Below are 27,849 nucleotides of genomic sequence, written 5' to 3'. Positions count from 1 at the left end.
TGGGAAATTTTGGCTATATGATAACCCAGCTCAGTAAGAAATTTCTGAACAATGTGGGAATCTGAAAATGGTAATAAAAAAATGATACACTGCATATACTTAGTAAGGCCCATAAAATGCAAAGCTATTGGTTTAATGCAGCAGCAACAACAATGTAGAGTATGTGATTTTTGGGGTGAGGCTTAGGGTTATACTTTATAACTAAATGTAAAAAAGAAAACCGCAGAGTCAAAATGGCATCACTCATGCTAAAAGCCCGTGACACCCATTGTAGACTTAATACCCAATTTAATTGCAGTTTCAACTTTCCTAGAAATATAAGTTAATCAACCACTCTGGAATTTTCTGGTTGAGCACCAGTAAGGTAATTTGTCACATGGGCCCTCTTCATCCCTTCCACCCCCATGCTCCATAGAAAAAAGAGGCAATCTTCATGATAAAAACCCTTGCTCTTTCCTTCTCCCCAAAAGCAAATGTCCTGGTCTAAACATAATCTTTTATTTTCTTTGTTAATGTGTCCTTTGCCAAATTCTTCTTCCTATAAAAACCTCCCATTTGTACAATACCCAATGCCCTTCTAGTAGCTAGCTAGGTAAAAGGCTGCTGGATTCAAATTCATTCATTGCTTAATAAAGTCAATTAGTTTTTCAAATTTACTCAGCTGAATTTTGTTTTTTACATAAGTTGCCCACCTCTTTACTGATTTTTCTCTCTACACAATTAGCTATATGGCAACCTTAGCTATAGCAATCAAGTCTTAATTAGAATTGAAGATATTTTTAACTATTATTTTTAAAGTATTTTTTTTAAAAAAACTTTAAAAGTAAAATAATATGTTTGTATAGGAGAAAAAGAAACATTGCTCAAAGTAACTCAGACATGATCAGCATTTCTGAAGAATACTGAAAGATAAAACACACGCTCAACCACACACAGACTCAAAAGCCCCTAAATACTTATTGTGTGTGTGTGTATGGGTGTTAGTCATCAACAATTTATATAAACTATTAAAAATTCGCCTGTCCTAAAGTGCTGTGAAATATATTTGGAGATATAAGGCTCACATATATAAAATAATTAAAATTAAAAAATAATAGATTAGAAAATACTTTCTTATTTACATTTTCAAGTACTTGCAATAGGTTACATGACTCCCTTTTCTTTTAAATATGTTTTTATTGATTTTTAGAGAGAGAGGAAGGGAGAGGGAGAGAGAGATAGAAACATCGATGATAAGAGAGAATCATTGATCAGCTGCCTCCTACACACCCCCTACTGGGTATCGAGCCTGCAACCTGGGCATGCGCCCTTGACCGGAATCAAACCCAGCACCCTTCAGTCCGCAGGCCAACACTTTATCTTCTGAGCCAAACTGGCTAGGGCATGAATCCCTTCCTTTAAATGTATATTGGGATAGTTATTTTTTATCCAAGTCTGTGCATTACTTTTTATTTGCTATTATAATCTTAAACAATAGTATTATCTTTATTGTCTATATCCTCAATGTGCAAATGATTTAAGAAGCAGATATTAACTTTTGTCTTTGTCAGTATCCATCAAAGTATCTGTAACATCCTAGTTGTTAATTGTATGTTTATTAAAACTGTATGGTTTTAATCAATTTTGAAGATATGAATAAAATATCTGATAAAAAATCAAAGAAGCAATTAAACTATCTCTGGGAAATCTCATTAATATAGAGCTCACATATTCTATAAATTAATTACTTGGGACAGGAAAAAATAAAAGCAAGTGAAAATAGTGCTTGGAAATCACTTAAAAAAGAGTAATCTCACATATATAGAAAGTATAATCAGCTCCTCACTAAAAAGTTCCTTGACTGAAGTTAATTCAAACTCACTCTGAAAACCAAAAGGCCTGATTTAGTAAGACACATATTCCATTTCAAGTGACAACAAAGCTAATATATTTTCTTAAAAAACAAACAAACATTTTTAGCTAAGATATTGTCATAATGGCTGCCTGATTCATGAATTGCTTAATAAAGTCAATTAGATTGAGTATTTCCAGCATACTTCAATGATGGAAACAGGTCATTAGCACTATTCTCACTCTCTTCTCTGCTTTTATTAGTATTCTGAATGAAGCCAACCCACATGGTGTGGTGAATGGTCACAAGTTGGATAAATAGGCAGAGAGGACCCTTTTTACATCTTCAGCTCTACTTAAAGATATAGGGAAAGAACTGAATATAGCTTTCTTAATATCCTAAAGCAGAACTGATCACTATACCCATGGATATGAATTTAATTTGATTGACAAAACTGGCCATCCAGTCAATTTGCATATTAGCCTTTTATTATAATAGATAATTCCATTTCCAGAGAGATTGAAGATGTGGCTTTGGACAAGATTCAACCAAAAATAAATAAATAAGTGAAAATGAAACTAAACAAACCCAGTAGTTGTCTACTGGAGCTACCCAAAAATGGCAAAAGGACAATATAAATTTGATAATCAACTTGTAAATTTTCACAATAAAATCTACTAGAATTTGACTAGAATTGTGCTGAGCCAATACATTAATTTGGGAAGATTGCCATTTTAATTATGCAGAACTTCAATTTTGTACATTTTTTTTATATTTGGCCAGCTTTTAAAATTTCACTTATGTTTAATGTTTATTAATTTTATATATAAAATTTTATCACTTACCAATAGAAACATTTTTATTTTATCCTTTCCAATTTTTATATTTCCATTTTCTTTTCTTTTTTTGTATTGTACCTTGGATATCTCATACTGTTTTGAGCAGAATACTAACAGAGACAATCTTGACTTTTCCTGACATCAATAGGAAAATGTTTTTTTTGTTGTTGTTGTTTTAATATATTTTATTGATTTTTTACAGAGAGGAAGGGAGAGGGATAGAGAGTTAGAAACATCGATGAGAGAGAAACATTGATCAGCTGCCTCTTGCACACCCACTCCTGGGGATGTGCCCACAACCAAGGTACATGCCCTTGACCAGAATCGAACCCGGGACCCTTCAGTCTGCTGGCCAACGCTCTATCCACGGAGCCAAACCGGTTAGGGCAATAAGAAAATGTTTAATATTTTTTTATTAAAATAATGTTAGCTGTTGTATTTCTTACATACGTCTTTTTCAAATTAAGGTAGTACCTTTCTATTTCAATTTGCTCAAAGATTTTGTCATGAGAAAGTGTTTGAATTTTATTTACTATGATTATCATATGGTTTTATCCCTATTTTTCTGTCAGTTTGAAGTATAGTCATGATTTTTGAAACTGTATTCTTGGGATAAACTTTACTTTGTCAAGATATAGTATCCTTTTTATATACCACTATACAGCATTTGCTGATTTTTAAATGTTTGTATCTATGTTTACAAGATATACTAGGGGCCCAGTGCACGAATTCATGCACCTTGAAAGGAACTGTGGGCCCCAAGGCTGCAGTAGGCACAGGGGTGGGTCTCAGCCCATCCTCCACATCCCCCGCCCAGCCCCTCCCGCTACGGCCCCCAGTCCCCTGTCTGCCAGCAACCCCGTTCCCACTGCTGCCACTCCTACACGCTAACAGCGCCAGCCCTGCTCACACCCACAGGCGGCATGGAGTGATTAGAGACAGCATCAGCTGTGGGTATGAGCAGGGCCAGCACCATCAGCAGGTGTGAACAGCGGCTGCTGCCCCGATCACACCTCAGGAGCAGGGGGAAGTGGAGAAGCCCTCAGGGGCAATCAGGGCCGCAGCTGCCGCTCATACCCGCTGATGGCACTGAGCGATCGGTACTGGTGCCAAGAACCAGCAGCAAGTGCAAGTGGCGGCTCTGGTGCCAGCTGTAGGTGCGAGCGGGGCTAGCACTGGCAGCAGGTGCAAGCACCGGGCTGGACTGCGTCACACAAGAGCAAAGAACTTTCAGTGACCACCAGAGGCTCGCCCCATTTACAGCAACTGGCACCCTGCCTTGGTCTGGTGCCCCCACTCACCTGCTCCACCATCCCACCAAAGCTGATGCCCACCATGTTCCACGCACACCCCCTGGTGGTCAGCGCACATCATAGTGACCAGTTGTTCGGTTGTTCCGGTTGTTCCGACGTTTGGTCTATTTGCATATTAGCCTTTTATTATATAGGATTACCCATTAATTACTTTTTTATAATATACTAGAGGCCCGGTGCATGAAATTTGTGCACCGGGGGAGGAGAGGTCCCTCAGCCCGGCCTGCACCATCTCACAATCTAGGTCCCCTCGGGGGATGTCCAACTCACAATTCAGGGCTGCTGGCTCCTAACTGCTTGCCTGCCTGCCTGCCTGATTTCCCCTAACCACTCTGCCTGCCTGCCTGATTACCCCTAACTGCCTCTGCCTTGGCCCCCACCGTCTCGGCTTCATCCAGAAGGATGTCCGGAATGATATCTGGAAGGTTGTTCAGCTGTCAGGTCTAATTAGCATATTATGCTTTTATCATTATAGATTGTCTGGTTTAGATATTACTGATAATACTAGTTGGAAAGTATTCTAGTGTCTGAAAGAGTATTATAATACTGATGCTATTTCTTTTTTAAATTTTCAATATTATTCTGTATTAGTTAGTGATGCCCAGGAGTATTTAGAAGAATCAATCTAGGCTTCAGGAGTAAAGCCTTGACCAAAAAACATGTCATAGGGTGTCTCTCCTACATCACTTCCTTTAATGCACAGGTTCTACTCTTAGTATCTGTGCGTTTAACTATGTTCATGGCAGAGGAGTAATATCTGAGCCAAATACCCAACAGAAGTGTCAGAGATTTTGCATAGCATTTACTGTATTTCTCCCATACTTGGTAAATAAGAACCTCTCTAACCAAAACAGTCCCTAATTCTGGGTGTACTTATGCCAAAGTATTAACAATCTCTGTGGATTCACTGCATCTGCACATGTTTAATCTTATTCTCAGAGCAGATACAAACTGAGTTCAATCCCTAGAGACCTCAGTGCTCCTCGAGCAGATGATTAAGGAAGAAGAAAGAGACAAGCCCTCTTATATAAGGTGGAGCCTTTGGTATCAGGTGAATTGGACGACTTCTGAAATTTTATGCTGAAATCTTTTAGCCAGTCTCAAAAGTGCTCTCCAAAATATACACTCTCTGGTAAGTACTCAGATATTCTTATCTATCTGACTTTCACTCTACTTCTCACTTTTGACAGTCAACCATATACAACATCATGCCTCCAAAAGTCATATCTTTAGGAAAATTGTTTCCGTCAGAGATTATGTAAATGGACTATTCACCTTTCCAGAAATTGGCCTTTAGCAGAATTCAAATTCTTCTAAATTGTGATATTGACCACTTCAGGTTATTATTCTCCTATCAGCATGATGCAATTGATCACAAATTTCTGGCCAGGAGAAATGAAACATATTCTATCAGACATTGCTGCACTGACTGTCCTTACAAATAGCTACATGTTTTGAAGATAGTGGACATTTTTAAAAGAATATTTAAATAATCAACAATTTTTAGAAGATAGGGAATAAAACAAAGGGTGGTTTGATTTTGAGACGATCTTACTTTTGTGGGAGTTACAGGAGGTAGGAAGAAATTGAGTTGTCAGATTCTTTGCTTTCATGTAGTATTATTCTAGTAATCATATATTCTACCTAACATCTTATCTAAGATGTGAAAGCAAGTTGTAAAGGATTCCAGATTCATTGACGAGGGTTTAACAATATTTCACAGGGAAAATTAAATCAGGATGCTATTTTAGACTAGAGTCTACTTTTAGCATGTGTTTTCTATAGAGAAACTAGAAATGTATTTTGTTATTTTGTTTTTCTTTTTTTCTTTCAAATGGAACTGCCATTTGACCTAGTGATCCTACTTCTAGGAATATATTCTAAGAAACCTGAAAAATCAATCAGAAAGAATATATGCACCCTTATGTTCAAAGCAGTGCAATGTACAATAGCTGAGGTCTGGAAATAGCCAAGTGCCCAGCAACAGATAAGTAGATTAAAACGCTGTGGTACATTTACACCAGGGAATACTATGCAACAGTAAAAAGAAAGGATCACTTAACCTTTAAGACAGCATGGAGGGACCTGGAGAGTATTAAGCAAAATGAGCCAGTCAGAGAAAGACAAGTATTTCATGATCTCACTCATATGTGGAATCTAATGAACAAAATAAACAGACGTACAAAAGAGATACAGACACATAGAAGCATGGAACAGACTGATTAATCTCAGAGGGAAGGCAGGGGTGAGTGGGTGGGTGGGGAGAGATTAACCATAGAACTTTGTATGCATATATGCATAAGCCATGGACACAGACAATAGTGTGGAAAAGGTGGGGGTGGGTGGGTGGAGGGGGTCCATGGGGAAAAAGGGGGGGCATCTGTAATAATTTCAACAATAAAGACAAATTTTAAAAAATACATTTCTAGTTTCTCTATAGAAAACACATGCCAAAAGTAATTTTTTTAATCTATGATTTAGGTAGATTTTAGTCTAAAATAGCATCCACTTCACACTATATAATAAATCATATAAATGCTTTGTTCTGTCAAAAGAGAGCTGGAAATAAGCCAGAACCTTCAACAATGGCTTTTTTTTTCTAACAAATTTTCAGATATTCGTATTTTACTAACTCAAAAATCTTTCATTGCAGAGCCCTCTCAATGCGTCATGACAATTATCAACACATCACATGTTGAAATCACCACATTCTTCTTGGTCGGAATTCCAGGGCTGGAATATGCACACATCTGGATCTCTATCCCCACCTGTTGCATGTATTTTGTTGCTATTCTAGGAAACTGCACCATCCTTTTTATCATCAAGACAGAACCCTCCTTGCATGAGCCCATGTACTATTTCCTGTCCATGTTGGCCCTGTCTGACTTGGGTTTATCCTTATCTTCTCTGCCCACCATGCTGAGGACCTTATTGTTCAATGCTCCTACAATTTCTGCCAATACCTGCTTTGCCCAGGAATTCTTCATCCATGGATTCACAGCATGTGAGTCCTCAGTGCTCCTGATCATGTCATTTGATCGATTCCTAGCCATCCACAACCCTCTGAGATACAGCTCCATCCTTACTACTGTCAGAGTTGCCCAAATAGGAGGAGTGCTCTTCTTTAAGAGCTTCCTCCTGGTTCTTCCCTTCCCCATCACTTTGAGAAAGTTGAAATATTGTAACAAAAGCCAATTATCCCATTCCTACTGTCTCCACCAAGATGTAATGAAGTTGGCCTGCTCTGACAATCAAATTAATGTCATCTATGGCTTTTTTGGAGCACTTTGTGGTATGGTAGACTTTATGCTGATTGTTGTATCTTACATTCTGATTCTTAAGACTGTGCTGGGAATTGCAACCCAGAAAGAACAGCTCAAGGCTCTCAGTACTTGTACTTCACATATCTGTGCAGTGATCATCTTCTATCTGCCTATAATCAACCTTGCCATTGTCCATCGCTTTGTCCGGCATGCCTCTCCTCTCCTCAGTGTTCTCATGGCAAATGTTCTCTTACTTGTGCCTCCACTGATGAACCCGATCGTGTACTGTGTAAAAACTAGGCAGATTAGAATAAGAGTTGTAGCAAAATTATGTCAGAAGCAGATATAGCAGTCATATATAGTATAAACCTAATTGGGTGAATATCTTAGGTAAGAGATTAAAGGTGAGTTTGAGAAAACCTAATATTTGACACAAATAATCATCAATATGCTTTTCTTGTTAATATCATAAGCTTTGTTTTCTTTAGGCCAGATACTGAACATGGGCATAAAACCAGAACAGGAAATACATTTCCTGGGGTCTCCATCCTAGTTAACAAAAAATAAAATAGGTACCTTATGTCATCTCTTTTTAAAGGAACAAATTCAAATCCAGACAGACAAATGGTAGTGTCTATCCCTCTGACAGAAATAGATTCCTTATCCCCATATTCAATTTATCTATACTAAGTTCTCTTGAATCGAGACACAAGTTACATCTTCATTTTGTCTCTTCTGCTTTAATCATCCTAATGTGTTACAAGAATTTTTTAGGGAAACATTGCATTAGCATCTTTGGTTTCTAAATGATTACTCCTGCTGCTTTCTAGCTATCTATGCAAGTTAAGAGTGATCTTTTTAAAAGACAAATTGAATGATGTAATGTCTTTTTAAAATATGAGCTCTTATTTCTTTGGGAATAAAATTAAAGCAATAAAGTACATACTATAAGACTATTCATGGCCTTGACCCCCTCTACTTCACCAAAAATATCACATTATCAAATTTCAGCTACATTGGCCTTCTGAAAATTTGTTACATTTACAACTTTTCTATTTTGGGTAAGTTTTCATATCTGACCCATTGTTTTAGAATACTCTTGATTTCAATTTTATATTTCATATCTGTCACTTCTTTTAAATTTCAACTTAATTTCATTATAGATTATCTAATCCCTCAATACAAATTATGACCCTCTCTTTTTAAAAAAATCTCTTAAATTGGTTATCATTTATTCTGTCTTATACTTTCTATTATAATTTTTAATTATAGATACAGTTGCTTGTATCTATTCTATTTGTTTCAACTTCCTAAATAAAGTATGCTATCAATGAAGGGAGAGAACATATCTATATTTTTATGCCTTTGTGCCTAATCTAGAATGTTTCTAATGCAGAGTAGATCTCCAATAAATAATTGTTAACAATTGAAGGTAAAAATGAGGCTATGTTTGGGGAGTGGGGAATTGTTATCAGAAGCATATTTTGCCTATATTAGAGATTCAAAAACAATGCTTATCTCTGTAAAAAATTTCATTGATTGTGAGGTACTTTCTAGTTCCTGGCTGATTATTGCTCTTTAAGCATTTGTCTCATCTATTGTCTCTTGATTGACCTGATGAGATTAGAATTGGTGTGGTATTGTGAAGAGGACTTAGGTCAATGCGTGGACCCAAGAAAAAGCTAAAAATTTCTCCTATGACATACAAGTTTTGTAGGTTATTCTGATACCCCGAATGGCAAGCTGGGACTCTCCTTGAAGGTTCTTGTCTCACGAAGTTTGAAGAATAAATCCACAGATTAAAAGATTTTAGGCAAAAGTATGGAAATTTATTCTAAGTGTATACAAACTCCCTTGCAGGGAGGCGTTTCCAAGTGGGTAACCCCCTCAGGAGGGGTCCCCCAAAATGGGAGAGCCCAGCTCTCTTTCAGAATGGGAAAAAACCTGGTCCTGTGACTCTCTTTTGTCTACAGGTTTATAAATGCTCATAGTTTCTTTGTTCATTCCACTTTCTAATTGGAACCTTCCTTACTTTATGTCCCCCATTCTTTCCTAATTGGCCATTTCCCCCCTTTTCCCTGCATAGTATCAGTTTCAAGGTTTCAAAGCCCACCCAGTGCTTCCCTCTTCTTCTTCCCCTTATCTTGTAACATTCTTGTAAGCAGTCTGGTGGCTTGGAGCTGTCTCTGCCCATCACTTGTGCATTCCTCTCCCATGGGCCCCCCTTTTCCTAACTGCCTCTCTCTCCTGTCTCTAAAATCCTTTCACTTCTGGGAATTTTTAGGCATATTTTCTCTTTTGATTCTCACAATTACCCATTTTTATAAGACTTTTTTTTCTATTTTTTTTTCAGTTGAAAAGATTGAGATTCTGAGAGATTGGCTTAATGAATTTCACAAAGAAAAAGTTTAACTTAACTCTGAGTTAAACCTTCTCTTTTATACCCTAAAATTATCTCTCTTGGCTACATTTCAGCTTTCACATCAGGGATTGCATCTGTTTCCACAATGCTTTCTTAGTATAGAAAATTCTATCAATCAGATCAGAGTACTAAGTGTTTCTGTTGAATTTTAATATGACCCCCAAGATCTTATCAAACTCAATTTCCTCAGTCTGAGCCTGCATTATGAGCTCACTGCTAGATAAATGTCCCTTGGGTCAACCCCAAGGGCTCTCTGGACTTTATAAAACAGTGCTTACAGAGCAGTAAAAGGGAGTCTAAGAGATTCTTCCATGCTTCTAATCTTTTTCCTACCATTGACTTTAAGGTGGAGAATCATATTGTAAAAAAAAAAAATACAAACAAGGTAAGATATAATTCTACTCTTTTGTTATATTTGACAAAATTTGCATTGCTCTTTGATCCTGAAGAGATGGGCTAGATGTTGAAACAAAAGCAAATCAGCAGGTCTCTATGGAGTTTGAGAATTTTATAAAACTACCAAAGAGAGACGAATGCACGTGTTGGTGGGAATATGTGTCCAGGCAAGTTTTAGAAATGCTCAGTCTGGATGATATGTGTGAGAATGGTGTATATTTCAAGTATTACATGATTCTTCTTCTTCATGTCTCCTGACAGGTAGATACATGACCTTGGACAAGTTACTATACCTCTCTAAGACTTGTTTCCTTATCTATAAAATGGTTAAAGTAATAGCATAAGAATATAAATGAGAAAATCTATATACATCATTCAGAGGGTGTCATATTTATAATAAAGTTAAATTAATAATCACTAGATAATAAAATAATTAAATTTATGGATGCTTATCTTATACATTTAAATTAAATCTCAATAGTGTAAATCTCAATAGTGAAAACAATGATGAGGCAAAGGCCAGAACACAAATGACCACAGTCTACTGACTTAAAATAATTTTAGCTATATCTAGCACAATTAGGAAAGCAAATTCTATAGCTCAGATAAGGAGCTTCAGAAGACTGGTAATTTAATAAGCTGATGGATATCATGTCCTTAGCTGTAGCCTAGGCCTTTCGCTTAAATTCCGAACACTTATCCTAAATAAGCTGTAGGTTTCCAAAGAAGTCAGGTCCTTGGACAGTATTCTGGGTACTCAACCATTTAGAGGTTGGGTAAAGAGCAAAATCCAGCAAAATAGCAGGCAATGTGATAGAAAAACACTAAGAGTAATTATACTTTTTTTAAAAATCCAGGTTCTTCCATACTCTCAATATTCTTGGAAAAAGTCAAAGAGTCAACCTGACAGGTAATTGAAATGATGGAGATTGTTTGGATGATTGAATAGTGAGTCATTAATTTTTAGATCATGAAGAAAATGGTGGAAAGAATCTATAATGGAATGAATTTGGAAGAGATAAGCACTCTTTTGAGGAACTGTAGTTATATGTTAAGAGGCATCAATAGTTTGTCATTGTTTGAGGAGCACCAAATGAAGAATCTAAAGAAAAACAAACAACCAAAATTCACACAGTTGTTTGACAGAATATAGAAAGTTTATTCTGAAAAGGAGATAACTAATGGAAGAAAGTATTACTGTCTTCAACTTTGAGATATTATGCTTAATTAAATAAAGAATTATTAAGCTACAACTATGTTCCAGTTACTATACTAGGCACAGTCAATGCCTAGTAGTGAACAGTGTAACCATGACTCCTTACCCTTAATGTCTAGTAATGAGAGAAGACAGAAATCAATCAAGTAAAAATAAGGAATATATGTTAAAAAAGAAAAAAGAAGCTATTTTGTGTAAATAAGATTAGATTCTGCACCTTCAGAGAAAAGATGGAAACTTCTAGAAACATTAATCAATTCAAGAAAGAAAAACAATATGAGTGTTCAGTCGTGAAGTAGAAAGCTTTAGGTAGTAGTTGATATGATAATACTGGGAATAAGGTATAATATGTTAACTAAAGGTAACCTATTGATTTAGAATGGTTTTGTACAAGCAAGAGAGTAAGACGACATGTTTTTAAGGGCCCCATTAACTCTAAGACTGTATCATTATGAACTTTCAGTTCTGTCATTACTTCATATGTTATCCTATTAGAGATATACAGGTTTGAGCATAGGTATGGAACAATTTATGAATTCTACCTCCCCCACCACAATTCACAGTAAACATTACTTTTCCATTTAAGATTTTGTTTTATAAAATTGAAATAACAGAATCATCAAATTGGAGACCTGGTTTTATAAGATCTAGTCATGGGTAGCTGCATGTGGTCAAAGGATTGCCTGGGATTCTTAAATGTGCAAAGTCCATATTGGCTGACACTTTTACAAAATTAAAACAAATTACTGGATGAGGAAGCAAGTCAGATTCTTCTCATTTGTTACTGTGTTTGACTTTTTTGACAGTTGAAACTGACAGTAGAAACATAGACTACCTTATAAGAAGTCTCTGATTGTTGCCTTAGTATCTATGACCTACATTGTACCAGAAAAGGACATCTTTTGTCAGACTTCATTGAAGAAATCTCCAACTGCCCTGCGTAAGCATCTGGTTAGTTATCTTTTCGTGCGTCATGTCTCCTCTTAACGGCACAAACATTAAAGTTCTTAGATTCCTCCTTACTGGAATCCCTGGATTGGAGAAGAGTCACATCTGGATAGCCATTCCCTTCTCATCCGTGTACCTTCTTTCTCTCCTGGGAAACTTTACCATTCTCTTTTTCATCAAGACAGAGCCAAGCCTCCATGAACCCATGTACTATTTCCTTTCCATGCTCTCCATCTCTGACCTAGGGTTGTCCCTCTCTTCCTTACCCACCACTTTGGGACTATTCCTGTTCAGTGTCCATGAAATTCATGCAGCTGCCTGCTTTGCCCAGGAGTTCTTTATCCATTTATTCACAGTCACTGAAGCTTCTGTGCTATCTGTAATGGCATTCGACCGGTATGTGGCCATCCACAACCCTCTGAGATACAGCACAATCTTAACCAGCTCCCGAGTCATCAAAACAGGGGTCTTACTGACTTTGAAAAATGTTCTTTTGATCCTTCCACTGCCCTTTCTGTTGCAACGGCTGAAATACTGTCATCAAAACCTGCTCTCACACTCCTATTGTCTCCACCAGGATGTCATGAAGCTGGCATGCTCTGACAACAGAGTTAATGTTGTCTATGGACTCTTTGCTGCTCTTTCTACCATTCTGGATTTGTTGTTTATTACTTTTTCCTACATAATGATCCTAAAGACAGTCCTGAGCATTGCAACCCCCAGAGAGCAGTTCAAAGCCCTCAACACCTGCATTTCTCATATCTGTGCTGTGCTTATCTTCTATGCACCCATGCTGAGTGCAGCAATGCTCCACCGTTTTGCCCGGGATTTGTCACCTCTGATCCACATCCTCATGGCTGATGTTTTCCTACTAGTGCCGCCCCTGATGAATCCCATTGTGTACTGTGTGAAGACCCGTCAAATCCGAGAAAAGGTTGTTCAAAAACTTTGTCCAAAAAGAAAATGATTAAAGGAATGAGAAAGGGAATACATTAGTAAGTGATAATTAAATAAACTTTGAATGTGTGGCTGGCATAAAGCGTAGTATAGTAGAATGTCCTTGGGTTTTATCATCAGACAGAGCTCATAGAGTGAATGGCTGTTGATACTCAATACCCTTAGTACCCTGTTGAGCACTGATGGAGACAAGCATGGGGTTGTTCAAATTGGTGCCACAACATCTACTATCTCAGCTGATCATCGAATATCACTTGGAGTGTTGTTATTTTACTCTCCTGTTCAGCTCCCACATCTTTTTCTCACAAAGATCACACCAAGCATTTGTCAGGTTCTTTATTATATCTACTCTATTTCTTACCTGCATGCTTCCTTTAAAGGCAGTGAAACATGAATTACTCCTTTTTTTTTTTACCATCTGACCTTAAGTCTTTTATATCTATTCTACCAATGTATTCCATTCTTCTTCCTAAGAAGAATGCCACTCCTCCCTATCAAAATTTATTCATAACCCCTAAAAGGTAAATTCCATACCTCCCTGCCTTTTCAGAGATCTTGCTGCACCTTCTGTATGTTTCCATTTTTTTTCAGTCTTCCTACTATTTAGCTATCCTTTCTCAGTCTATAAGCATGTTTGTTTTAAAAGGAAAACATTTTAAGAGATACATAACTTTGCTTCCTCAACTTTCCCAGTTCTCATGAATTTATTATTTTAATGTATTTATGGATAGTGCTATATGTACATATATATCACATATACATTTAACATGAATGCATGTTACATATTTTTCTATTCTTTTGTTTCTTGGCTCTTCTTTTTTTATTTCTCTATTTACTCCCCAGAATGGCCAAATCACACTAACCCTTCAGGCAACTAATATTAACAGCTAATAGTGTTTCTGAAAAGATGCACAACTTGCATTTGAGTCAGGAAAATACCAGATTGGAATGTTCTGCTTATTGTAAGATGTTTCGCAACCCATGAACAAAATTCCAGTAGTTCACCCATCTTGGCAATGATAGGAACCCTTTTCAAACCTTGTCTCATATTCTGTCCATGCTCATACAATCATAGAACAGCAGATATGTTGATGGAATTTATGTTACTGAACAACATTTGCATTTCTCAAACAACTCAAATGTGCAGTAATCTCTCTCTTTGGCAAACATGTATGCATTTATCTTCCTACTACACATTTTTAAAATAACAATCAGTTTCAACTCTACTAACCATCTTTAATTTTGTCTAAACATATTTTGTTACTTTTTCTAATTTCTTAAAACACATTAACTTTTATTTAATTAAAACATTTAAAGGTAACAATTAGACACTTTTGAGAATTAATAGGGCTACAAAAATGAATATAATTATAGTAACATATTCATAATTGTACATATTTCATAATTTAATATGTACATATTTCATAATTATACATGCATTTATGTAATATATATGCATAAAATATATATTGATTGGCAAAATGTTTTAGTTTATTGATTGGTTAGTAAAACAGTTTTAAACAAAATATATTTTCAAATATAAAATTTCCTCTAAAAATAAAGCAATCGATAGACCATATATAAGCTCTGTTTTCAAGCTTTGGGTTAGCAAATAATTTACATTTGCTAAAAACATCAAAACTAAATATTTGGTATTCCAATGTTTACATAGTTTGATTAAAGTTATCTAACCTACTTTGAACAAAACACATTTAAAAATGTAGAGATTGGTTTTTCTGGGAAGCAGATGGTAAGACAGAGTTAGTATGTGAAGAATTTAAATTTGTAAAAGAGGCAAAAACAGCACTGCCTAAGGGGAAACATTGGACCATGTTCACAGATAACGAAGTCTCTGCCAGGCGAAAGGGGACTCAAGAGCAAACATTGCTTTATGGAGGAGTCCCCTACTGATCAGAAAGGGCCAAGTACTTATACCACTGTTTGCTCACTGACTATTGGGTCACCCCAAGAAATTATTCTTCAAGTGGGATCTGCAAAATATGTGTTCACTTCAGTCACCAAATTAGTCTGGTTTACCAAGCATTCCTTCAGAAGCTCAGATATCTTTATAACCTAATTGAAGGTCATGAGCAGATGAGAAATTTTGTACCATAATGGTAAAGTTTTTATATTTTTAAATTAAATATCAGCTTTGTCTCAAACTTTCCAGTTACTCTAAATATATATGCAAAGAAAAGAGACTAGAATTACCTGACTGTAACCATTAATTATGTTTAAACGATAACCAATTCCAAGTAGAAAAAGTTTATTGATTTTATAAGAACATTGTTTTTTACCACATTATTGTACTGTAATAAAATGTGCATTTATATTATCTCTACATTTAAAAAATGTATTTCTATTGTTGAACTTCTTAGCTGAACTCAGAACAGCATTCACAACAAGGCCAGATGTTTTACAGAATGAAATCTGGACAAAATAAATGTTTAAAAACTTTAGCTTGAGTCATATATTGGAATAAATAATTATCTTATATAACTAGTTGATTTGTGGAGTGACATCAGCATCATGGTGACAGAAACTGTCTCTCATTTGTCCTTCTCCCCCAAAATGAAGCATTCATCCATGAACAAACATGCCTCTGCGGTAGTTGTGGGATCCAGCACCATGTGCCAAGGGACTCAGGAGAGGTCACACCCACCTGTGCTTTGGGTAATAGGCAGCTAGACCTCAGTACTGGCTGTGGTTTCCACAAAAGCCTATGCTCCAGCTCCAGCCTCTCTTGGCCTTGGTCTGCTACTTTCTGGAAAACACTGGCTGGGACAGTCACCCATAGACAAGAGAAGTTTATATTTCCAGAAGAGAAGCTCCAATACTCCACTAGAGCAAAAAAATAAAATGAGTTTAGATGAATGGAAGTTAGAGGAACAGCTTGACTGTGTCTGCATCACCCCTCCCCAAGGCAGCAAAGTCTAGGGCTAAGCAAGAACTTTTTTGTTGTTTAATCCTCACCTGAGGACATTTTCCCATTGACTTTTAGAGAGAGTGGAAGGGAGAGAGAGAGAAACATTGATGTGAGAGAAAGAACACATGGATTGGTTGCCTCCTGCACCTGCAACCAAGGTACGTTCCCTTGAACGGAATCAAACCTGGAACCCTTCAGTCTGCAGGCTGACACTCTGTCCACTGAGCCAAACAGGTTAGGGCATAACAAGAACTTCTTAGCCCTTGATGTCTCCTGCAAGTGAAAGGAAGATCAGGTGATGAGTGCTATGCTTTCACAGCTGTGCAGCATGCTGCCAAAGAGACTAATTTCTTTTATAGCATCCAGAGTACTGAATCAGAATCTCCATGACTGGAGAGAGGGAAGGGATCAGTAGAGGGGAAGATTAAATTCTCATAGGGCATTAAGGGACATTGTGGACTGTGTTGTGAATTTCATCAGGAAGTCCTCCCATGAGCCAATAAGAAAGCATCACTTGCAGAATCAATGACAACAAAAGCAAAAATTAAGAAATGAGACTACATCAAGCCAAAAAGCTTCTGCTCAACAAAAGAAACAAGTAGCATAATGAGAAGGCAGCCTACCTAATGAGAGAAAATATTTCCAAACTATATATCTGATAAAATGTTAATATCTAAAATACGTACAACTCTATAACAAAAGCCAAATGACCTGCTTTTAAAAATGGGCAGAGGTGCTGAATAATAATTTTCCAAGAAGATATGCAAAATCTCAGAGGGAAGGCAGGAGTGGGTGAGTGGGTGGGTGAGAAGAGACCAACCAAAGAACTTGTCTGCATATATGCATAACCCGTGGACACAGACAATTGAGTGGTAAAGGCCTGGGGTAGGGGGCCAGGGCGAGCTAGAAGGAGTCAATGAGGGGAAATGGAAGTTATATGCAATACTTTCAAAAATATTTTAAAAAGATAATAAAAAAAATGGCCAAAAGGTCATGAAAAGATGTTCAACATCACCAATCATCTATATATATAAAAGGGTAATATGCAAATTGTTCCCTCGGGAGTTCAACCGGGAGTTCGATCATTCACTATGATGTGTGCTGACCACCAGGGGGCGGTGTGGAACAAAGGAAGGCAGCAGCTGGGAAAGAAAGGCCCTGGCCAACAGCCAAAAGGCCCTGATCAGTCCTGATCACCGGCCAGGCCTAGGGACCCTACCCATGAACAAATTTCATGCACCAGGCCTGGTTAGGGAAATAAAAACAATGAGATATCATCTTATACCTGTTAGGATGACTGTCATAAAAAATTAAGAGAGAGCAGGTGTGGCAAAGATGTGGGAAAAAAGGGAATCCTTGTGCACTGTTGGTGGGAATATAAATTGATGAAGCAACTATGGAAAACAGTATGGAAGTTCCTCAAAAAATTAAAAATAGAGCTATAATATGACCTAGTGATTTCATTTCTGGGTATATATCTAAAAGAGATGTATAAAAGGATATCAAAGACACATCTGTGCTCCAGTATTCATTGCAGCATTATTCACAATAGCCAAAATATGGAAAAAACCTAAGTACCTATCAATAGATAAGTGAATAAGGAATGTGGTATATCCATATACAATAGAATATTATTCAGCCATGAAAATGAAAGAAATCCTGCCACTTGTGACAATGTGGATGGACATTGAGGGTGTTATGTTAAGTGATATAAGTCAGTCCCAGAAAGACATGACTTCTATGTGAAATCTAAAAAATAAAAATAAAAAAGCCTGAACTTGTAGAAACAATGAGTAGAATGGTGATTACCACAGGGATATAAGGAGATGTTGGTCAAACTGTACAAACTTCCAGTTAGAAGAGGAATCATTTCTGGAGATCTAATACAGAGTATTGTGATTATAGTTAACAAGAATGTATCATAGACTTGAATGTTCTTAAGAGAGTAGATCTTAAATATTCTCACTACCTAAAAGTAGTAGTAATTATGTGACAATGGAGGTAGTAGCTAACTCTATGGTGGTAATCATTTTGCAATATATAAGTGTATTGAATCAAAACACTGTATACCTTAAACTCATACAATTTTATGTCTCAATAAAATCTCAATAAAGCTAAAAAATAAATAAAAATCATCAGATTGAAAAAAACTGATTTTCTTTCTGAAGCATCTGAGCAATGGCTTAAAATGAACATAATTTATCTTCTGCTAATGGAGCCAACACCATAACAATTATCTCTTCCCTTTCACAATGACTGGGAAATTTTCAATAAAAGGAAAACACAATCCATTTGAATGAAGTTATTTAATCTACATGAAAAATCATGAATATAAAACATAAAATCTATCTTTAGTGGCTATGTATGCTAAATTACTACCTTCAGATACCATGTTCTTAAGAGAATTCACACATTTTTTAAGTGGATGCTAATTTTTTTCTTCTGATCGTCATGTGATCAATTTCATTAATTTTGCCAACATAGCAGTGGCACTTATTGACAAAAATTTTGCTTAAGTTATAAGTTCACTATCTGCTGGGCTCCTGCCCCAGCAGATCCAGGGGTCCCCAAAGGTGTGGACGGAGTTGGCGAAGAAGGAATGACATGGAGACAGCGTTCATTTGATCAGCAGCCTAGCCAGGATCTCCAACCAACTTCTGTCCAGGATCTCCAGCCAAGTTCTGTAGCCAGGTTCTGTCCAGGATCTTTTGCCATGTTCTCTCGCTAGGTTCTGTCTCTAGGTTCTGTCTCTAGGTTCTGTCTCTAGGTTCTGTCTCTAGGTTCTGTCCATATTGTCTTGTTACATCTGTATTTATACCAGTTGATTTTAATCCTATCAATTTCTATTCCAAAGGTTAGGGCGTTTCTTATCTCCATTCCAGGGAGTAAAGATTATGTAGCTTAAGCGTGATTGTTCTTAGTTAAAGTGTTTATCCGCCTGGCACTTAGTTAAGGAGTTTTATTCCCTCCCTAACTTCAGGGAAAAATCCCTACCTGGGGAAACAACCTTTCTCAGAGAGGTGACCTTGGTTAAAACATATAGCGCCAAGAAGGGGAGCAAACGTATTAAGAACAGCATGCCATATACGCCAGGTCCCTTGAAACATATGCTGTGCAGATGTTTCTTCCCTGCAGCGACTGTGTCAAGCAGCAAGGATGGACTGGCTCCCGGCAACTATCAAATTTCCTGAGAAACAGAATAGAGAATTTAAAGTATGAGCTTTTATGCCCTAACTGGTTTGGCTCAGTGGATAGACCGTCGGCCTGTGGACTGAAAGGTCCCAGGTTTGATTCCTTTTAAGGGCATGTACTTTGGTTGCGGGCACATCCCCAGTAGGAGGTGTGCAGGAGGCAGCGGATCGATGTTTCTCTCTCATCGATGTTTCTAACTCTCTATCCCTCTCCATTCCTCTCTGTGAAAAACCAATAAAATATACTTTAAAAAATATTTAAAGTATGAGCTTTCATTTTTTTTATTAATTGGCTTATTAAAATATAAAGTTACCAAACAATGAAATGAATTATATGTTTATAATAAATGATTAACACTAAACATTCATTAGTCTTTATTTCCTGAGCATTTTGTTGTTGTTGTTGTTGTTGTTTATGTAATCAAATTATTTCCTATTGATCCCAGGCTACTGGCAGCCCAGTGATTTCATTCATTTCATAGTCGTTGGCACGAGAAGCATCACAAGTGGTTGGTTTAAAAAAGAAAAAAAAAAAGAGTACCTGGAAGGGTAGCATTGCCAAATATGTCTCCCACCACCAATTGAACCTGGGAACAGTTAACTTTATCTACCTGCTTGTATACCAGTGACTTTTATTTTAACAGCAATGACCCCACCTGCTGTATTTTCAGCTTTACTTATATTGCATTGGATATGGTCCAGGAGAGAAATGAGACAATACTGGTCATCTATCAGATTTAGATATGTGTTAAAATAGGGTCTGTGTTCACTGCACACATATCTCATAAGTCATTAGATGAAACTGTAGCAGATACTTGAAGTACAAAGAAAAGATCTAGCTACCCATCCTGGCAGATTTTAATATAGTTACATATAACACTTGTGGTAAAATGAAAAAGATAGGACAGATTCCAAACTATTTGGGAAACCAATACAGTAAGTGTAAATTAGGCTCATTCTTGGCAAACTATAATCATGGTCACTTTCCTGATTATTTTAAAATGGCGTTTACTGAGAATCCATTATCAGTTATTCTGTTCAGACATTTCAAAATTGTTTAAATTGATTCTGGAAGAACTCTCAATATAAATATTGGTAGTTAAAATGGGTTGACAAACCTTTTGAAGGTCTTAAATGAGCATTTTGGAGTACAACCTTCTGAATTATGACCCAGACCATATGTGTGCTAGGGAGAAAACACAAGTAATGGTCAATGGGAATTAATAAACCTAGAGTTAAGACTCAGGGCCATCATTCTTCCTAAATGCAAACCAAATTACACTCTAAACATATGAAAATGGCTAATAGTACCAGGGACTGTGTAAAAAAGGAGGGGAGAGGCTCCCTTTTTAAGATACAGGAAAATAATCTTTCTAAGAGATTAACGGACTTGTCCTAGAGTGCATAGTCACATTGGTAAAAAGTACCAGAGACAAGATTGGAATCAGCTTTATTTTTATCTGAATCTGAATAAAAAAAAAATACTCTTTCATAATATTGCTTTCCAGGCCTAGTGAGCTCTTTCTTATCCAGTTTCAGAAATTGAAATCTATAAATATAAACATCCCAACATCTTTATTCCTCCACATACTGGATAGGAATTCCTCAGCCTCCCAGGACTTCTATCCTCAGCTAAGGGTCTGAGAACGCCGCAGGGGATTCTCAGCCTCCACCAAGGCCTCTGGAGAGAAGCTGCTGGACTCTTCAAAAAGACCCTGTGTTTTAAGCAGAGAATATTGCTGTAGCTGAGTTCCAACTGAGAGGAATATGCACTCCAAACCCCTATCTCTGCAGCTGTTGGTGCTCAGGTATGTATTGTAAGAATCACAGAGAACAGTCAGGAACAGAAAGATAACTGGGGCACATCTAACCTGGACCATACACTGAGCTCTCGGTTAGCTAGTTGCTTATTCCCCCACAGCCAATTAGTCAACGAAGTTTTGAGTGGCAGATGAACTGGGGATAGGAGACTTGTGGGTTAAGCCCTACTTTATCCCTGTGTGTGACTTTGTAAGGAGACTTGACCTGAAGTGGTGGACACACAATACAGTATACAGATGATGTATTATAGAATTGTACACCTGAAACCTATATAATTTTATTAACCATTGTCACTCCAATAAATTGAGGGGTGTGTGTGTGTGTGTGTGTGTGTGTGTGTGTGTGTGTGTGTGTTTAAGTCATCTTAATCATTCGGTTTAATCCTTGTTGCTTCTCATCTCTTTGTTCGTTATTTGGAGCATTAGTTCCTTTATCTTTAAAATTGAAATTGCAATCTCTACCTTCCTTGCCTTAAATGTATTAAGAATTAAATATTATAATGAATTTGGCAGTGTTTTTAACAATCAAGTGTTATATTCCTTTAAGGTCATGCTTGTCCTTGGGAGTAATTTTGCAGACAGTCATCAACACAGATGCTGATCACCTTAATTAGCTCTGTCTGCAATTATATGATGAATAAGTGTCAGAGAGAGTAGAGTGTTATCAAAATCACTGCTCAGCCTGTCTCTCCTCTGTTACCACCAGAGACCCTAGGGTGACATCCCTTTACCTCAATAAATTGGAGCTGAAGGGAGGATCAAGAGAATATGATATCTGCTAGTGGAGAAATCAGCTGACACTTTCTCTGATTCATTAATCTGTAGGTGAGTACCTTTGAGAAGAAAATGGAGAGTCACTGCACTAAAAATTATTCTATTTAATCCTTACTGCATTGCATTTTATTCATCCATTCATGCATTTGTTCAGCATACTATATTAGGTTCCAAACCTGTGCAAGTGTTGCAGGTCTCTAGTAATACAGCAATTCCATCTCTCCAGTGCTGCTCGACTTCCTTCGATGTTTTCCTGGATCCCCCTACCTGGCACACTTGCCTCTTTCTCAGACCCAAAATATAACATACAGGGAATGTATTTGGAAGAAGGATAATAACTGGGACAGGATACTATGGATGTAGCTCCTCCCTAAGCAGGCATAATGATCCTTTTCTGTCTGGAGATATAAGAGTGAAATAAATGACTGCTACATGTTTCTTCTATTTCACAAATTCCCTGAAATGACTCAGTGTGAGATGGATAGAAACCAGCTTTACTGTATGTAAGTCTGATGGCAGAAAAGCCGCACATCTCCCTCTAATTGATGGGAAATTTTGCGTCTCCCCTTAATTGATGGAAAAATTTCTCTTCTTTATTTTTTACAATTTTACTTTCAATATTAGAGTGAGATTGCATTGTTGCCTCTGCCCCCCACAGCATGCTCTCCAAATTCTTAAATATTCTCTTTTTCCTTCACCGACCATCTTCTTCCCAAGTCTCCACTTGTCTCCTTCATTTTGCCACTTTCATAGATGCCCCTCTTTATATCCATTCTGTTTCTCCTTTGGAATAATAAAGCCAGAGGGGCTTTATTCTTATATTAATCATTGTATTACTATTATTACTTGTTTTGATTTGAAGTATGAATGGCAAAAGATGGGTATGGATTTTTCTTCTTTTATTTTTTTTATCCTTAGCCCTTCAATGTCCCTCTACCTTAATGAGAGAGAAAAAGAGAAGCCTTTTATAAAATATATATTTATTTTTTTAATTTATTTTAGAGAGGGAGAAGTAGAGAGATAGAAACATCAATGATGAGAGAGAATCATTTATCGGCTGCCTCCTAGAGGCCTCACACTGGGGATTGAGCCCCCACCCCAGGCATGTGCCCTGACTGGAAATTGAACCCATGACCTCCTGGTTTATGAGTCAATGCTCAACCACTGAGCTACACTGGCTGGGCTATTGTTACCCATTTTTGTCCATCTAGTGTTATGCACATAATGAAAATGGTTATCCATAGGTATGCCAAGGTATAAAAATTATAGTGTGGGTTTTTTAAATTATTTTTTAATTGCCTGACTTTTGTAAGAAGGAATAAATATGATGTAGGACAATAATGCAGACTTTGAAGTATACTGTCAGGGTTTGAATTCCTTCCTCAACACTTACTTTCTCTATAACCATACCCAGGTCTCTTCACCTCTTTGTGCCACCATTTTCTCACTTGTAATATGCTTCTTAGAATAGAACTTATCTCATATGAAGGCTATGAGAGTAGAAAGCCATAATGTACATTAAGCACTTAGTAAAGAATCAGAAACACAACAGATTAAATAAGTATTAGCTATTCTAAGCGTTTTATGCATGTGATGAAAATATACTAGTCATACCATGTTTGTTTTCATAGACACATTATGGTATGGCTTGCAATAAATGCAGTTGAATAAAAGTTCCAAAGCAGGAGGAAAGAAATGTCCCGGTGAGTAACAGGGACAGACCAATACTTGTGTGTTCAAGCCCCAAAGGCATAGCTCACTCTGAGACCCTGAAGATTTCATTTCCTCATTATAAGCTAAAGATTAGAGGCTTTTCCTGTGTATTTTAGGTTTCTCTTGGATATTTCTGTTTCAGGTCCAGTGCATACCATGCCCATGTCTACATCTAGCCCCAGCTTAACCACTCTTATGTTGAAGACACGTATCTCTGCTGATACCTACCAGAACTAAGCCCCAAAGTAGCCTTTTATAGAATTTTTTCCAGAAACCCCGCTTCCTCCCAGGCATTTCTCAGTCCCAGACTTCAGATTTGCTCATCACCACCTCCCTCCTGAACCACCAGAGGCTTTCATGTACATCCAGGAAAGGCATCGCTCTGGTCACAAGTTCAGGGAGTTCAGCAAACATTTACTCAGTGCTTCCTTTGCACTCCCTGCAGGCCAGGCATTGTGGAATAAAACACAATCTCCAGCTAAAATATAAATACATCTTGAAGGCACATGATATGCACCTGATCAATTATGAAAAACTGTGTGTAGTACCAGTTCCCCACATATGTGAGACAGATTCTGAATGCTCTACTGATTGAATTGGAGATTCTTTTTTCAGGGAGGAAGACATGAAATAAGTTCCATCTGAGATTACCTCATTGAACCACTAAGAGTCCAACACTGGTGAACATACCACCTTCAGAGTAAGCCACGTGGTGCCCAGGAGCTATAGAATCTGAATAAAGAGGGACTTTAGTTAATAACAATATTGGTTCAGTAATTTTAACAAATATACCATACTAATGTAGGTGTTAATAATTAAAGAGACGGGTCAGGGTAAATGGGAACTCATTGTACTATTTCTCAATTTTTCTGTGAATCAAAAATTGTTCTGAAAAGTAAATATATGTGTCCTTATCCCTCCATTTCCTCCCCCCGTTCATGTCCTCAACCCCTGGTGTCTGTGTCCATTGGTTATGCTTATATGCATGCATACAAGTCCTTTGGTTGGTTTTCCCTCCTTACCCCAACCATCCCCTGCCTTCCCACTGAGATTTGATGGTCTGATCAGTGCTTCTCTGTCTTTGGATCTGTTTTTGTTCATCAGTTTACATTGTTCATTATATTCCACTGGAAAGCATTATGCTAAGTAAATATATTTTTAAAAACCCCTCCTAAAAATCCCCTTCCTAAGCCCCCTCCAGAAAAGGACAATAAATCAAGTCCCCCAATTATTTCCCATTTCATTTGCAGACCCCGACTCTCTGGGCCCTGTCACTCACTCTCCAGAAATCTCATTCTGTATTGCAGATCGATGAATCCAAGATTGCAAAGCCATGACAATTCTTTATAATAGCAGCCTCCAAAAAGCCACTTTCATCCTGACAGGCTTCCAAGGTCTGGAAGATCTCCATGGCTGGATCTCTATTCCCTTCTGCTTCATCTATTTGACAGTTATTACAGGAAACCTTACCATCCTCCATGTCATCCGCACTGATGTCACTCTTCATGAACCCATGTACTATTTCTTGGCCATGCTGGCTCTCACAGACTTGGGCCTTTGCCTTTCTACACTGCCCACTGTGCTGGGCATCTTCTGGTTTGATGCCAGAGAGATTGGTATTCCTGCCTGCTTCACTCAGCTGTTCTTCATCCATACCTTGTCTTTAGTGGAGTCTTCAGTTCTATTGTCCATGTCCATTGACCGCTATGTGGCCATCTGCAACCCCTTGCGTTACTCCACAGTCTTGACACCTGCTCGAATTGTCAAGATGGGGCTGATCTTGGTGCTTAGAAGTGCCTTACTCATCCTCCCCCTGCCATTCCTCCTGAAGCGCTTCCAGTACTGCCGCTCCCATGTGCTGGCCCATGCCTATTGTCTGCACCTAGAGATCATGAAACTGGCCTGCTCTAGCATCATTGTCAATCACATCTATGGGCTGTTTGTTGTGGCCTGCACCGTGGGTATAGACTCGCTGCTTATCTTCCTCTCCTATGCCCTTATCCTCCGTACTGTACTAAGCATTGCCTCCCGCCTGGAGCGACTTCGGGCTCTCAACACCTGTGTCTCCCATATGTGTGCAGTGCTACTCTTCTACATCCCCATGATTGGCTTGTCTCTTGTGCACCGCTTTGGTGAACATCTGCCCCACATGGTTCACCTCCTCATGTCTTATGTGTATCTGCTGGTACCACCTCTCATGAACCCCATTGTCTACAGCATCAAGACTAAGCAAATCCGCCAACGCATCACTAAGAAGTTTGAGTTCATAAAATCCCTTAGGTGTTTTCAGTAGGGTTAGGTTAGGGTAAAGGGACAAAGTTTGTGGCATAGAGCTCATAGGTATTTTTGGTTTTAGCTATGTCGTGGCAAAATAACGAACTCCAATTATCAAGAAAAAAGCTAATTAACAATACAACGTAATGCATGTGCAACCTTATAAAAATTACCTTCCTCTCTGTTCCTTTGGTTTCCTCAAATGCAAAATAAATATGGCAATAATTGCAATAACTTTCATGTAGTGATATTTTTAAGATTAAATGAGATAATTCATGCAAGTTTCTAATGCTGCCTAACACATATCAAATCTTTAGACTTTCTGCTGTTTAGACTTTCCAAATTCTAGTTTCCCCACATGTACAACTGAGACTTCTTTATTGCAGTAATAGAAATAAAGAAGCAAAGAGATGTAAAATAGCATGGAACATTCTTGAGAACTATATACTGCAGGCACCAGGTAAATGTAGATGGGAACAATTTTACTCACACTACAACTAGGATATGTGTGTGTGTCGGTGGGGGGTGGGGGGGGTGATGTTAACTATTTTTTTCTAAATCCTCTGTCTTCCTCATAAAATTCTACCAATTAATGATTATGGAAAATTTGCAATTAAAAAAAACACAATGCTGAAATAAAAACAAACACAATAATTTTAGCTTCAATTCTTTCAACCTAATCTAATAGTATTTTCATTGGATTATTAGACTGTGGCTCATTTTCATTCCTTCCTAGTTCTGTCTCCTCTCGAGGAACCATCTTTGTGTATGAGATATTCCCTTACATCTTTTCTCTCTCAACCTTGTTTCTTTTCTCCACTGTTTTCTTGGCTAGAAGACATTGGCTTTATCTTTCCCACCTCATATCCTGTTTTTCCCTTACTGAAGCTTCATAGCTAAGATTTAAAGCAGATAGAATTGTCTTCCATAAATAGGATCAAATTCTATGTCCCTTCCAATTAATGCTGTTGAAAGATTAATTCTCTCTCTCTCTCTCTCTCTCTCTCTCTCTCTCTCTGTCTCTATATTTCTTTCTTTTCATAACAGCTGAGATTTAAAAAAAAAATTTCTGCCAAAGCACATCTAATACTACCTATCTCTTGTCAGTGCTTGGATTCATAAGCTGTAAATAAATATTACTTGTGAGTAGGAAGAGTATTATTTATAAAACATTTTCTAAATATATAAAAACTGATAGGATATACCAGTATACATAGATGTTATGAGTTGAATTACATCCTTCCATGAAAATGGGTTGAAGTTCCAACCCTTAATACTTCTAAATGTATTTGGAGGTAAGGTCTTTAAAAAGGTGATTAAGTGAAAATGAGGCCATTAGGGTGGGCCCAAATCCATTATGTCTGGTGTCCTTATAAGAAGATGAGCCCAACCAGCATTGCTCAGTGGTTGAGTGTTGACCTATGAACCAAAGATCAGAGTTCCATTCCCAGTCAGGACACATGACCGGGTTGTGGGCTCAATCCCCATTGGTAGGTGTGCAGGAGGCAGCCAGTCAATGATTCTCTCTAATCATTAACGCTTCTAACTCTCTCTCTCTCTCTCTCTCTCTCTCTCTCTCTCTCTCTCTCTTTCCCTCTCCCTTTCCCTCTCCCTCTCTGAAATCAATGAAAAAAATATATCTATGCATATATATATATTTTTTTATTATTATTTTTTTTTTGAAGAGAGAGACACCAATGGTACTGATGCATAGAGGAAAGACCAGGTAAGGACACAGTGAGAAGGTGGCCCCTGCAAGCAAAGGAGAAAAGCCTCAGAAGAAACCTGCCAACATCTTGATCTTGGACTTCCAGCCTACAGAAATTCAAGAAAATAAATTTCTGTTGTTAAAGCCACCCATTCTGTGGTATTTTGTAACTGTAGTGCTATCAATCTAATATTTAAAAAATCTAATATAAGAGGTAACTGTACTTTGTAATGAATTCAAGGCTAAAACTGAAGATAC

The 27,849-nt window shown here is 37.5% G+C and overlaps 3 protein-coding genes across 3 annotated transcripts; all 3 read left to right on the top strand.

Annotated features, from left to right (window-relative positions):
- The first annotated feature begins 6,633 nt into the window (after positions 1-6,633).
- On the top strand, positions 6,634-7,600 carry LOC102429111 (olfactory receptor 51A4). Its single transcript, XM_006094533.1, has one exon. It carries the CDS (start codon positions 6,654-6,656, stop codon positions 7,593-7,595), a length of 942 nt encoding a protein of 313 aa, XP_006094595.1. The 5' UTR covers positions 6,634-6,653; the 3' UTR covers positions 7,596-7,600.
- A 4,638-nt stretch (positions 7,601-12,238) lies between these two features.
- On the top strand, positions 12,239-13,195 carry LOC102427546 (olfactory receptor 51A4-like). Its single transcript, XM_006094602.1, has one exon. The coding sequence runs from the start codon at positions 12,254-12,256 to the stop codon at positions 13,193-13,195; it is 942 nt and encodes a 313-aa protein (XP_006094664.1). The 5' UTR covers positions 12,239-12,253.
- Positions 13,196-24,942: 11,747 nt separating this feature from the next.
- On the top strand, positions 24,943-25,902 carry LOC102427248 (olfactory receptor 51G1). Its single transcript, XM_014460683.1, has one exon. The coding sequence runs from the start codon at positions 24,943-24,945 to the stop codon at positions 25,900-25,902; it is 960 nt and encodes a 319-aa protein (XP_014316169.1).
- Positions 25,903-27,849: the final 1,947 nt, after the last annotated feature.

This window comes from Myotis lucifugus, unplaced genomic scaffold (assembly GCF_000147115.1).
Source record: "Myotis lucifugus unplaced genomic scaffold, Myoluc2.0 scaffold_138, whole genome shotgun sequence".
Lineage (NCBI taxonomy): Eukaryota > Metazoa > Chordata > Mammalia > Chiroptera > Vespertilionidae > Myotis > Myotis lucifugus.
Note: the sequence above shows the minus strand (reverse complement) of the source record. Positions and strands in the feature narration are given on the sequence as shown.